Source organism: Dendropsophus ebraccatus, chromosome 10 (genome assembly GCF_027789765.1).
Source record: "Dendropsophus ebraccatus isolate aDenEbr1 chromosome 10, aDenEbr1.pat, whole genome shotgun sequence".
NCBI lineage: Eukaryota > Metazoa > Chordata > Amphibia > Anura > Hylidae > Dendropsophus > Dendropsophus ebraccatus.
Window position 1 is genome coordinate 8,154,684 of NC_091463.1, and position 13,524 is coordinate 8,168,207.

The window sequence follows — 13,524 nt, forward strand, 5'->3', positions numbered from 1 at the left end:
ACCACACACCCCTTCATCGCTGTTTCTCTCCACCAGTAACCATGCAGAATGTGGCTTTATATAAGCCGGGAACAATATCCCTGACTTTCCCGTGTTTTGCAACGTCTTCATCAGCTGGTCTGTACCGTCCGCTATTTCTCAATATTCGGTTCCTCATACCTGCAGGACGCCCCTGCTGCCAAAGTCAGCAAAAGAAGAAAAAAAAGCGGATGTCCGTATTATATCTGAGCTGTCATTCATCATGTTGCAGTGTCCCAGAACCCCATTTCTTCTGCTGCTGAAGGGGTGTTCTGTGTAGTGTCCCCATACAGGGGTCCTCAAGTTCTAACCGGCTGAATGTAACTCTCTCAGGTGTCACACCAAGTGCTGGCAGCTGTGCTTTCCACTCCAGCCACTAGGTGTCTCACTCTCCCCTGTGCACAGCTGCAGTCCCATAAGGTTTAGCTATGTTTGATCAATCACAGGTGCTTCCACCTACCCTGCGTTCACTCTCTCACCCTTAGGCCACATTCACACATTCTGTGTTCCACGGACATGGAATGCCTGTAATGGATATGCCTGGGTGAAGCAGTCGGTCACTGACAGTACTGCCCTGTGCTATCACGGTCTTGTGCCTGGGATGGGAGTCATTCTCCAGCATGGAGCTGACCACTGACCTCCTGTCCCCGACCACCTGCATTGGGTCGAGAGGGCTCCCCAGGACAGAGCTGGCCCTTATAATTACCTTGTGGAGTCTATTCCTATCCCTGGATGATAGGCCGCTCCCCCAGCAGTCTACTCCGAAGAAGATGGCTGACACCACTACAGAGTTGAAAAAGACCCTAAGAAGTGGCCCCTGGACTCCAAAGGCCCTCAGCCTCCTAAGCAGTCCATGTGATCAGCCCAGTCCAGCTTATTATTGAGGCGCACACCCAGGTACTTATAGGTGTCTCAATGTCCGGCCCCTGGATGTCCACTGGTTTTGGAGGAAAGCCGCGCTAGAGGAAATTCACCACCGTCTCCTTGGTCTTCCCAGCATTGTGTAATATACCAGAGCGCAATTATCCAGCGCTACAAAAACATGGCCACTTTCTTCCAGAGACAGCCCCACTCTTGTCTCCAGCTTGGGCGGGGTTTTGCTGCTCAGTTCCATTGAACTGAATGGAGCTTAATTGCAAACCGCAGCTGAACTGGAGACAAGAGTCGTGTTGTCTCTGAAAGAAAGTGGCCATGTTTTTGTAGCACTGGATAACCCCTTTAAGAACAACTAGAGGTCTATAGCCATTCAGGTCCGTCAGATGTCTTTGGAACTGGTACCACACAAGATGCTTTGGCCCGTCCCTCACTGATTTGACGCCTCAGATCCCAGAGATTTAAAGGGGTTATCTAGCCAGGGCTGGCCCTAGGATAGGATAGATAGAGCCCTATGCAAAACTTCCTTTTGCCCCCTCCCCCCCCCCCCCCCATTGCCTCTGCTGAGAACCCTAAAGGTGACACACAGCTCCTACAAATCCTACAGTCTGTCATCCCTCGAGATGACATCCAACACCCACCATCCGACCCCCCATCCATACAAACAACTACCTGCCCCCCCCAGCCATACAAACTACCCGACCCCCCATCCATACAAACAACAACCTGCCCCCACCCCCCCAGCCATACCAACAACAACCTGCCCCCCCCCAGCCATACAAACTACCCGACCCCCCATCCATACAAACAACAACCTGCCCCCACCCCCCAAGCCATACAAACAACAACCTGCCCCCACCCCCCAGCCATACAAACAACAACCTGCCCCCACCCCCCAGCCATACAAACAACAACCTGCCCCCACCCCCAAGCCATACAAACCACTCACCCCCCCAGCCATACAAACAACAACCTGCCCCCACCCCCCAGCCATACAAACAACAACCTGCCCCCACCCCCCAGCCATACAAACAACAACCTGCCCCCACCCCCCAGCCATACAAACAACAACCTGCCCCCACCCTCCAGCCATACAAACAACAACCTGCCCCCACCCCCAGCCATACAAACAACAACCTGCCCCCACCCCCCAGCCATACAAACAACAACCTGCCCCCACCCTCCAGCCATACAAACAACTACCTGCCCCCAACCCCCAGCCATACAAACTACTCACCCCCCCAGCCATTCAAACAACCTGCCCCCACCCCCCCAGCCATACGAACTACCCGAACCCCCCCAGCCATACAAACAACAACCTGCCCCCACCCTCCAGCCATACAAACAACTCACCCCCCCAGCCATACAAACAACAACCTGCCCCCAGCCATACGAACTACCCGAACCCCCCCAGCCTTACAAACAACTTCCTGCCCTGAGTTTCATTCCTACCACCTTAGGAAAAAAAGTCATTATTTTGAGGCTTAGAAGTCATTTCTGCAATTCCCATAGAAAATCAACGGCGTCTCTAATTCAATTGTGTGGAGCGCATATCAGGTGGGTTTTCTCTGCCGGCTTAAGAGATACACGTGAAACTAAAGCCGATCCTGGGTGCCTAGGGTGCCTGTCATCCAATCCGCACTGAATTTCATTTCTAGCACATAGCCAAAAAATCGCCCCATTGACTTACATTGGAGTGCAGAAAAGGTCATTTTTTCTCGGTCCCTTTAAGAGGTAGGAGTTAAACAAGCTTAGGTCTGCGGTGCCCAGGGGGGACCCCATCCAGCCCGCACTGAGTTTCATTCCTACCACCTTAGGAAAAAAAGTCATTATTTTGAGGCTTAGAAGTCATTTCTGCAATTCCCATAGAAAATCAACGGCGTCTCTAATTCAATTGTGTGGAGCGCATATCAGGTGGGTTTTCTCTGCCGGCTTAAGAGATACACGTGAAACTAAAGCCGATCCTGGGTGCCTAGGGTGCCTTTCATCCAATCCGCACTGAATTTCATTTCTAGCACATAGCCAAAAAATCGCCCCATTGACTTACATTGGAGTGCAGAAAAGGTCATTTTTTCTCGGTCCCTTTAAGAGGTAGGAGTTAAACAAGCTTAGGTCTGCGGTGCCCAGGGGGAACCCCCTCCAGCCTTACAACTACCTGCCCCCACCCCCCAGCCATACGAACTACCCGAACCCCCCCAGCCTTACAAACAACTTCCTGCCCCCACCCCCCAGCCATACGAACTACCCGAACCCCTCCAGCCATACAAACAACTACCTGCCCCCACCCCCCAGCCATACGAACTACCCGAACCTCCCCAGCCATACAAACAACTACCTGCCCCCACCCCCCAGCCATACAAACAACAACCTGCCCCCACCCCCCAGCCATACAAACTATACGGTGGACATCACTGATTTATATAATTTGTACAAAATATATCAAGAACTTCGACCACCCGGCTACATGACCCACATTTCCTGTCCCATCTTGGAATTGCCCAATGTTTTTCGATTCCTCTTTCTCTGTCCAAAGTTTTTACTATTTCTGCCTTTTATTGACATACACTGGTCAGCCAGAACCCTAACCCTTTGAGGACCAGGCCAAGTTTTTTTTTTTTCTCCTCGTGTTTATTAGGCCATAGCACTTGCATTTTCCATAAAACATGATGCGAAACCGGTAAATAATTATTTGTGCGGTGAAATTTTAAAAAAACAAAAACTTTTTTTCATTTTGAGGGCTTTCCTGTTTACACCATTCACCCTATGGTAAAAATGGCCTATTATCTATGTACCTCACGTCAGTACAATTACAACCATATGTAACTTGTATCAATTTTATTTTATTTGATAGATTTAAAAAAATTTAAACCTTAATAAAACTAAATGTTCTTAAAATTGCTTTAGTCCCATAATAACGCTTTTATCCTTTGGTCTATGGGGCTATGTGAGGTGTCATTTTTTTGCTCCATTAGCTGTACTTTCTATCAGTACTTTGCTTGTGTATATGCAACTTTTTGATCACTTTTTATTCCAATTTTTCAGGATTTGACCAAAACTCAGCAATTTAGCATTTTTGCCATTTTTTTTTGCTCTTACGCTGTTTACCGTGCGAGATCAGGAATGTGGTTATTTAATAGTTTGGGGGATTCCACACGCGCCAGTAGCAGATATGTTTATTTATGTATTTATTTTTATTTATAAAGCGGGAAAAGGGGGGGGTTTCAACTTTTATTATAGGATGAGATTTTTTTATTGGTGAAAAAAATCTTTTTTATTTTTTTTATTTTTTTACTGTAACCTTTAGTCGCCCTGGGGACTTCTATGATGACTGCACTGATCTCTCAGAGATCATTGCAGTACATATGTACTGCATTGATCAATGAAAGCAGTGTTCTATTGCTATGGGTTGCTGGAGCCTATAGTAAATGAGAGCCGAGTCGGGATTAGCATCATTTTGGCGCAGGGGACGATCTTGCCACTAGACCACCAGGCATTTAAATGGTTTATTAGCCTGAACTTCTCTAATGGTGCCATGACGTACAGGTACAGTCAAGGGGTTAAGACCATTATGATATTGAACCCAGAAGCCAAGACCCCATATCACTGTGATATGTCCCCGTGAGGCCTGGACCCCATATCACTGTGATATGTCCCCGTGAGGCCTGGACCCCATAGCCCTGTGATGTGTTTCCTGGTTCCCTAGCCCTGTGATGTGTCCCCCCTGGCCCTCATAGCCCTCTGCAGGGCTGTATTTACCACTAGGCACCCGTGGTCCGGTGCCTAGGGCAGCACCTTGCAGGGGGGCAGCACCAGGGACCAGGGGGAAGAAAATAAATTTTATTTATTTATTTATTTTTTTTGTCTCCCACATCCTGTTCAGACTTGCCAGCAAATCTGGTGTCTTTTCAAAAAGGGGTGGGGGGGTTGGGGTATAGTGGTATTGGTCAGGTCTGCTGTAGAGGTGTTAAATATGATGCCTGGAGCTATCACCTACCAATCTACCAATCTTGTGGTGAAATTTGTTGATGTTTTAAGCAGTTAAAAGCCATGAAAAATGTGATTCAGACAATAATTTTACATGTAGAGAAGTGCATATGGCCGAAACCACGCCCCCATTTCTTCATAATGCTAACTGGTGCGTGAAGATGGGGCGTCCTCAGGTTTAGTGCCTAGGGCAGCAGTAGCTATTAATACGGCCCTGGCCCTCTGATGTGTCATTGAGAGGTCTGGACTCCATAGCCCTCTGATGTGTACCTGGGGCCTAGACCCCTTTGCCCTGTAATATGACCCCTTGGACCTGGACCCCATAGCTCTGTAATTTGTAGGTCAATGACAGCCTGCTACAAAAGCTGCTCTACAGAGAAGAGACAGCCTGCTACATGATCTACAAGAGGAGACAGCCTGCTACAAGAGCTTCTCTACAGAGAGGAGACAACCTGCTACAGGAGCTGCTATACAGAGAGGAGACAGCCTGCTACAGGAGCTGCTATACAGAGAGGAGACGGCCTACTACAAGAGCTGCTCTACAGAGAGGAGACAGCCTGCTACAGGAGCTGCTCTACAGAGAGGAGACAGCGTGCTACAGGAGCCGCTCTACAGAGAGGGAGCCAGCCTGATATGTGAACTGCTCTACAGAGAGGAGACAGCCTGCTACAGGAGCTGCTCTACAGAGAGGAGACAGCCGGCTACAGGAGCTGCTCTACAGAGAGGAGACAGCCTGCTACAGGAGCTGCTCTACAGAGAGGAGACAGCCTGCTACAGGAGCTGCTCTACAGAGAGGAGACAGCCTGCTACAGGAGCCACTCTACAGAGAGGAGACAGCCTGCTACAGGAGCTGCTCTACAGAGAGGAGACAGCCTGCTACATGAGCTGCTCTACAGAGAGGAGACAGCCTGCTACAGGAGCTGCCTCTACAGAGAGGAGACAGCCTACTACAAGAGCTGCTCTACAGAGAGGAGACAGCCTGCTACAGGAGCTGCTCTACAGAGAAGAGACAGCCTGCTACATGATCTACAAGAGGAGACAGCCTGCTACAAAAGCTGCTCTACAGAGAAGAGACAGCCTGCTACATGATCTACAAGAGGAAACAGCCTGCTACAAGAGCTTCTCTACAGAGAAGAGACAGCCTGCTACATGATCTACAAGAGGAGACAGCCTGCTACAAAAGCTGCTCTACAGAGAAGAGACAGCCTGCTACATGATCTACAAGAGGAGACAGCCTGCTACAAAAGCTGCTCTACAGAGAAGAGACAGCCTGCTACATGATCTACAAGAGGAGACAGCCTGCTACAAGAGCTTCTCTACAGAGAGGAGACAGCCTGCTACATGATCTACAAGAGGAGACAGCCTGCTACAAGAGCTTCTCTACAGAGAGGAGACAGCCTGCTACATGATCTACAAGAGGAGACAGCCTGCTACAAGAGCTTCTCTACAGAGAGGAGACAGCCTGCTACAGGAGCTGCTATACAGAGAGGAGACAGCCTGCTACATGATCTACAAGAGGAGACAGCCTGCTACAGGAGCTGCTCTACAGAGAGGGAGCCAGCCTGATATGTGAACTGCTCTACAGAGAGGAGACAGCCTGCTACAGGAGCTTCTCTACAGAGAGGAGACAGCCTGCTACAGGAGCTGCTCTATAGAGAGGAGACAGCCTGCTACAGGAGCTGCTCTATAGAGAGGAGACAGCCTGCTACAGGAGCTGCTCTACAGAGAGGAGACAGCCTGCTACAGGAGCTGCTCTACAGAGAGGAGACAGCCTGCTACAGGAGCTGCTCTACAGAGAGGAGACAGCCTGCTACAGGAGCCGCTCTACAGAGAGGAGACAGCCTGCTACAGGAGCTGCTATACAGAGAGGAGACAGCCTGCTACAGGAGCTGCTCTACAGAGAGGAGACAGCGTGCTACAGGAGCTGCTCTACAGAGAGGAGACAGCCTGCTACAGGAGCTGCTCTACAGAGAGGAGACAGCCTGCTACAGGAGCTTCTCTACAGAGAGGAGACAGCGTGCTACAGGAGCTGCTCTACAGAGAGGAGACAGCCTGCTACAGGAGCTTCTCTACAGAGAGGAGACAGCCTGCTACAGGAGCTGCTCTACAGAGAGGAGACAGCCTGCTACATGATCTACAGAGAGGAGACAGCCTGCTACAGGAGCTTCTCTACAGAGAGGAGACAGCTGGCTACAGGAGCTGCTCTACAGAGAGGAGACAGCCTGCTACAGGAGCTGCTCTACAGAGAGGAGACAGCCTGCTACAGGAGCTGCTCTACAGAGAGGAGACAGCCTGCTACATGATCTACAGAGAGGAGACAGCCTGCTACAGGAGCTTCTCTACAGAGAGGAGACAGCCTGCTACAGGAGCCACTCTACAGAGAGGAGACAGCCTGCTACAGGAGCTGCTCTACAGAGAGGAGACAGCCTGCTACAGGAGCTGCTCTACAGAGAGGGAGACAGCCTGCTACAGGAGCTGCTCTACAGAGAGGGAGACAGCCTGCTACAGGAGCTGCTCTACAGAGAGGGAGACAGCCTGCTACAGGAGCTGCTCTACAGAGAGGGAGACAGCCTGCTACAGGAGCTGCTCTACAGAGAGGGAGACAGCCTGCTACAGGAGCTGCTCTACAGAGAGGAGACAGCCTGCTACAAGAGCTGCTCTACAGAGAGGGAGCCAGCCTGATATGTGAACTGATCTACAGAGAGGAGACAGCCTGCTACAGGAGCTGCTCTACAGAGAGGAGACAGCCTGCTACAGGAGCTGCTCTACAGAGAGGAGACAGCTTGCTACAGGAGCTGCTCTACAGAGAGGAGACAGCCTGCTACAGGAGCTGCTCTACAGAGAGGAGACAGCCTGCTACAAGAGCTGCTCTACAGAGAGGGAGCCAGCCTGATATGTGAACTGATCTACAGAGAGGAGACAGCCTGCTACAGGAGCTGCTCTACAGAGAGGGAGCGGGTCAGGAGACAGGAACCAGGAACAAGGACTGAGGTCAGGAACAACAGGGAGCTGGGCCAAACGCTATGGGAAGCATGTAAAGGCTCCAACACGAGGGACAGGGCATGCTGGGATTTATAGGGAGTGATAGGTGCAAACCTCCAATTAGGGGCGCGCCGGCCGGTACAGACGGAGTCAGGAGTGGGGAGAGGTAAGGCGCCCCCCGGGGCCGAACTGGTAGCAGCGCCGGGTCCCTGCACATGGACCCCGGCGGCTGCATGGGGCAGAGAGAGGTTGCAGCGGCGGCCCGGAGCGCGGGACGCCGCCGCGGCCGTGACACTAGCACCTTGTACTAGGTGTTTTGCATGTATTTTGGTTAAATGTGATATTTGTCACTTTGTTTGGATATGTGTCACACATGTATGGAGTGAGTTCGGTGCCCATGGCGGTGCCAGAAAAACTGTATAAAAACAAGAATTGTGAATGAAAATGAACTTTATTCCTTGAATGATATGAATGCTGCCTGCTCCTTTTTCAGACCTCCCTGCTACTAACATAAATGGAAATACTTGTACCTTTTATTAATGATGGATGAGTATAAGAAAATAACATCCAGGGTCCCTAAATCACACATTCTGTATATACTGTGGACACCACAAGGCTCGGGCACAGTCTGCTCAGATTCAGAACTAATCATGTATGATACAACCCTAGGAATAAATGAAAATATTCTACATATTATGTGCTGTGCTCTAAGGAGAAAGTGAAGCATGCAATACAATATCTAAACACCAGGTGGCATCCTACTGAACATCAGTAGTAAATGTGTTGTTTTGTTAACTTTTCATAAACGTTTAACTAGTTACATACAGAATTATTGCTTATTAGTGGGAAAACTGGCATTTTTTCTCTCTCCCCAGCCTTTATGTAGTCCCTCTGTGCACTCCCCCAGTAGTATATAGTCCCCCTGTGCGCTCCCCCAGTAGTATATAGCCCCCCTGTGCACCCTGAGTAGTATATAGTCCCCCTGTGCGCTCCCCCAGTAGTATATAGCCCCTGTGCGATTCCCCCAGTAGTATATAACCCCCCCGTGTGCTCCCCCAGTAGTATACAGCCCTTCTGTGTGCTCCCCCAGTAGTATATAGCCCCATGTGCACTCCCCCAGTAGTATATATCCCCCTGTGCACTCCCCCAGTAGTATATACTCCCACTGTGCATTCCCCCATTAGTATATAGTACCCCTGTGCGCTCCCCCAGTAGTATATAGCTCCTCTGTGGGCTCCCCCAGTAGTATATAGCCCCAATGGCTCCCTCTCTGTCAGTGCTGCTGCAGGTAACTATGAGCGCTTGTTCAGGCGCTTATAGTTACTGTGTAGAGCGCAGCAGCGGTCCAGCAGCTGAACTTCACGGTCTGCGTTTGGATGGTGGTCTGCCAGTTGAGGACCCCTGCTATAGTGAATACAGTAGGATTGTTACTAATGACCTGAACTAAGGGCATAATAGGGATAAATGGTCAAAGTATCAGTCTTTAGGGGAATCTTGGCATTACAGTGGAAGAGTGATGACTATGAGCATTCTATCAGAGCTGTATGTAAGATCTCCTGATGTACTCCTTTATTACATTGGTACACTGTGGCCTATGGGATTGCCTGTGCACAATCTGCACAGAACTTATATTATTTATGTGTGATACACTCTTAAAGAACCTCACACAATGAATAGAGTGAAGCATGCAATACTACTTCTGAACACCAGGTGGTGTCCTCCAACCACTTACAGTATACCGGACCCTTATGCAGTGCATCATACCTGGGATTCTTTCTATTGGCCTGAATCATATGGATCAATGGTAAAAGGGATACTCTTTTTATATATATTTTTGGGATATATTTTTAATTAAATTTTTCATAATAATAAACAATACAGAACATTGCAACACGGTCACAGGAAAGAGCAAACGGAAAAGCGACACTAAAGTATATGGATAATATACGACGAAATATATAACCATTATACATCCAAAACTCTATGGGGGACGTTTATCACTGGGGGGGGGGGGGGGGGGGGGGGGGTGTTCACGAGTACGCCAGCCTTAAATAAAGCCCCACCCACTTTTCCCCAGCTGGATTAACTGAGAGGTGCACGCCTAGTACAGCTTCCCCTGAGGCCGACGCAGGCATTGCGCAAAAATCTGAAGCAGATGTAGATTTCTGCCTGGTTTATGCCTTTTCCCATCTGTAAACCTTAATAAATCAGGCACAGGAGCAGGCCAGGCCTCCTCCTCGCCTTGAGCCCCCACGCCCCGCCCTTATATCAGGAATCCCCATAGAAAATCTCTCCTGCTCTGGACAGTTCCTGACATGGACAGAGGTGGCAGCAGAGAGCACTGTGTCAGACTGGAAAGAATACACCACTTCCTGCAGGACATACAGCAGCTGGAAGACTGGAGATTTTTTTATTAGTAGTAAATTACAGATCTATATAACTGTCTGGCACAAGTTGATTTGAAAGAAAAAAAAATTGGTGAACAATCCCTTTGTTCTTCCTAAAATTTCATATTTTTTAGTCCCTCTACTAACAATTTTAATAAAGGATACATGAAAACCTATTATGTTGTGGTCACTATTACCTAGGTGACTCCCCTTCCCTGAAGTAATTTTTTAAAGGGGTACTCTTGAGGCAAGGCAGGGGACACTTTTGAGATATACCTAGGGATGAGTTGTTTGAAAAATAATAATGTGTGCTTACCTCCCTGGCTCCCACCCTGCCGCAGGTATCTTACTGCTGTGCCGCGCAGTGCGGCTGCTGCCAGGTCCTAGGGCTGTGACACTGCAGCCCCCCTCAGCCAATCAGCAGCTGCAGCAGTTTCCCACCTCAGTCCCTGATTGGCTGGGCAGGCTGGCAACATCAGGATCTTAAGGTGGCCGCACAGCGGAGCAGAAAGATAACTGCGGCAGTGCGGGAGCCAGGGAGGTAAGTGCACGTTATTGTTTTCAAACAACCCATCCCTGGGCATATCTGAAAAAAGTCCCCTGCCCGGAGCACCCCTTTAGGGACCCTACACCTACCTCTAACTCTCTCCACTCTGTAGAACTCCTCTTGTACCAAACTGTCTCCTCTTTGTAGAGCAGCTCCTGTAGCAGGCTGTCTCCTCTCTGTAGAGCAGCTCCTGTAGCAGGCTGTCTCCTCTCTATAGAGCAGTTCCTGTAGCAGGCTGTCTCCTCTCTATAGAGCGGCTCCTGTAGCGGGCTGTCTCCTCTCTATAGAGCAGTTCCTGTAGCAGGCTGTCTCCTCTCTATAGAGCAGTTCCTGTAGCAGGCTGTCTCCTCTCTGTAGAGCAGCTCTTGTAGCAGGCTGTCTCCTGTCTGTAGAGCAGCTCTTGTAGCAGGCTATTTCCTTTTCTGTAGAGTGGCTCCTGTAGCAGGCTGTCTCCTCTCTATAGAGAAGCTCATGTAGCAGGCTGTCTCCTCTCTGTAGAGCTGCTGTAGCAGATTGTCTCGTCTGTATAGCAGCTCCTGTAGCAGGCCGTCTCCTCTCTGTATAGCAGCTCCTGTAGCAGGCTGTCTCCTCTCTGTAGAGCAGCTCCTGTAGCAGGCTGTCTCCTCTCTGTAGAGCAGCTCCTGTAGCAGGCTGTCTCCTCTGTATAAACAAGCTCATATAGCAGGGCGTCTCCTCTCGTTAGAGAAGCGCATGTAGCCGGCTGTCTCCTCTCTGTAGAGCAGCTCTTGTAGCAGGCTGTCTCCTCTCTGTAGAGCAGCTCCTGTAGCAGGCTGTCTCCTCTTGTTAGAGAAGCTCATGTAGCCGGCTGTCTCCTCTCTGTAGAGCAGCTCCTGTAGCAGGCTGTCTCCCCTTTCAGTAGAGAAGCTCCTGTAGCCGGCTGTCTCCTCTCTGTAGAGCAGCTCCTGTAGCAGGCTGTCTCCTCTCTGTAGAGAAGCTCCTGTAGCCGGCTGTCTCCTCTCTGTAGAGCAGCTCATGTAGCAGGCTGTCTCCTCTCTGTAGAGCAGCTCCTGTAGCAGGCTGTCTCCTCTCTGTATAGCAGCTCCTGTAGCAGGCTGTCTCCTCTCTGTAGAGCAGCTCCTGTAGCAGGCTGTCTCCTCTCTGTAGAGAAGCTCCTGTAGCAGGCTGTCTCCTCTCTGTAGAGCAGCTCCTGTAGCAGGCTGTCTCCTCTCTATAGACACGCTCATATAGCAGGGCGACTCCTCTCGTTAGAGAAGCTCATGTAGCCGGCTGTCTCCTCTCTGTAGAGCAGCTTCTGTAGAAGGTTGTCTCCTCTCTGTAGAGCTGCTGTAGCAGATTGTCTCGTCTGTATAGCAGCTCCTGTAGCAGGCCGTCTCCTCTCTGTATAGCAGCTCCTGTAGCAGGCTGTCTCCTCTCTGTAGAGCAGCTCCTGTAGCAGGCTGTCTCCTCTCTGTAGAGCAGCTCCTGTAGCAGGCTGTCTCCTCTCTGTAGAGCAGCTCCTGTAGCAGGCTGTCTCCTCTCTATAGAAAAGCTCATGTAGCAGGCTGTCTCCTCTCTGTAGAGCAGCTCCTGTAGCAGGCTGTCTCCTCTCTATAGAGAAGCTCATGTAGCAGGCTGTCTCCTCTCTGTAGAGCAGCTCCTGTAGCAGGCTGTCTCCTCTCTATAGAGAAGCTCATGTAGCAGGCTGTCTCCTCTCTGTAGAGCAGCTCCTGTAGCAGGCTGTCTCCTCTCTGTAGAGCAGCTCCTGTAGCAGGCTGTCTCCTCTCTATAGAGAAGCTCATGTAGCAGGCTGTCTCCTCTCTATAGAGCAGCTCCTGTAGCAGGCTGTCTCCTCTCTATAGAGAAGCTCATGTAGCAGGCTGTCTTCTCTCTGTAGAGCAGCTCCTGTAGCAGGCTGTCTCCTCTCTGTAGTGCAGCACCTGTAGAAGGCTGTCTCCTCTCTATAGAGAAGCTCATGTAGCTGGCTGTTTCCTTTCTGTAGAGCAGCTCCTGTAGCAGGCTGTCTCCTCTCTATAGAGAAGCTCATGTAGCAGGCTGTCTCCTCTCTGTAGAGCAGCTCCTGTAGCAGGCTGTCTCCTCTCCATAGAGAAGCTCATGTAGCCGGCTGTCTCCTCTCTGTAGAGCAGCTCCTGTAGCAGGCTGTCTCCTCTCTATAGAGAAGCTCATGTAGCTGGCTGTCTCCTTTCTGTAGAGCAGCTCCTGTAGCAGGTTGTCTCCTCTCTGTAGTGCAGCACCTGTAGCAGGCTGTCTCCTCTCTATAGAGAAGCTCATGTAGCTGGCTGTTTCCTTTCTGTAGAGCAGCTCCTGTAGCAGGCTGTCTCCTCTCTATAGAGAAGCTCATGTAGCAGGCTGTCTCCTCTCTGTAGAGCAGCTCCTGTAGCAGGCTGTCTCCTCTCCATAGAGAAGCTCATGTAGCCGGCTGTCTCCTCTCTATAGAGCAGCTCCTGTAGCAGGCTGTCTCCTCTCTATAGAGAAGCTCATGTAGCTGGCTGTCTCCTCTCTATAGAGAAGCTCATGTAGCTGGCTGTCTCCTCTCTGTAGAGCAGCTGTTGAGCCAAACTCTTGCACTCAAGAGAAAAGAAATATGAAGAGTTTGTAAAACAAATCTATGAGACCCCAATGTATTAGATCTTTTAATCCTGGTATGCTCTAGACATATCCATTGCTTTTTATTGAGTCCTGTCACTGCAGGTGTGTGTTACGGACCTATCCTCTATATCTGATCAGTGGTGACCGTGTGTAACTGTGTTGGGA

General features: G+C 50.1%; 1 protein-coding gene across 2 annotated transcripts in view; it reads right to left on the reverse strand.

Moving 5' to 3' along the window:
- The window catches only part of LOC138766264 (ficolin-1-B-like), a 13,453-nt gene extending 13,436 nt beyond the window's left edge, over positions 1-17 (reverse strand). For both annotated transcript variants that reach the window (XM_069943719.1, XM_069943718.1), the window contains exon 1: positions 1-17. This exon is cut by the window's left edge and continues 62 nt beyond it. In XM_069943719.1, the coding sequence (XP_069799820.1) occupies positions 1-17 (17 nt within the window).
- Between the last annotated feature and the right edge of the window lie 13,507 nt (positions 18-13,524).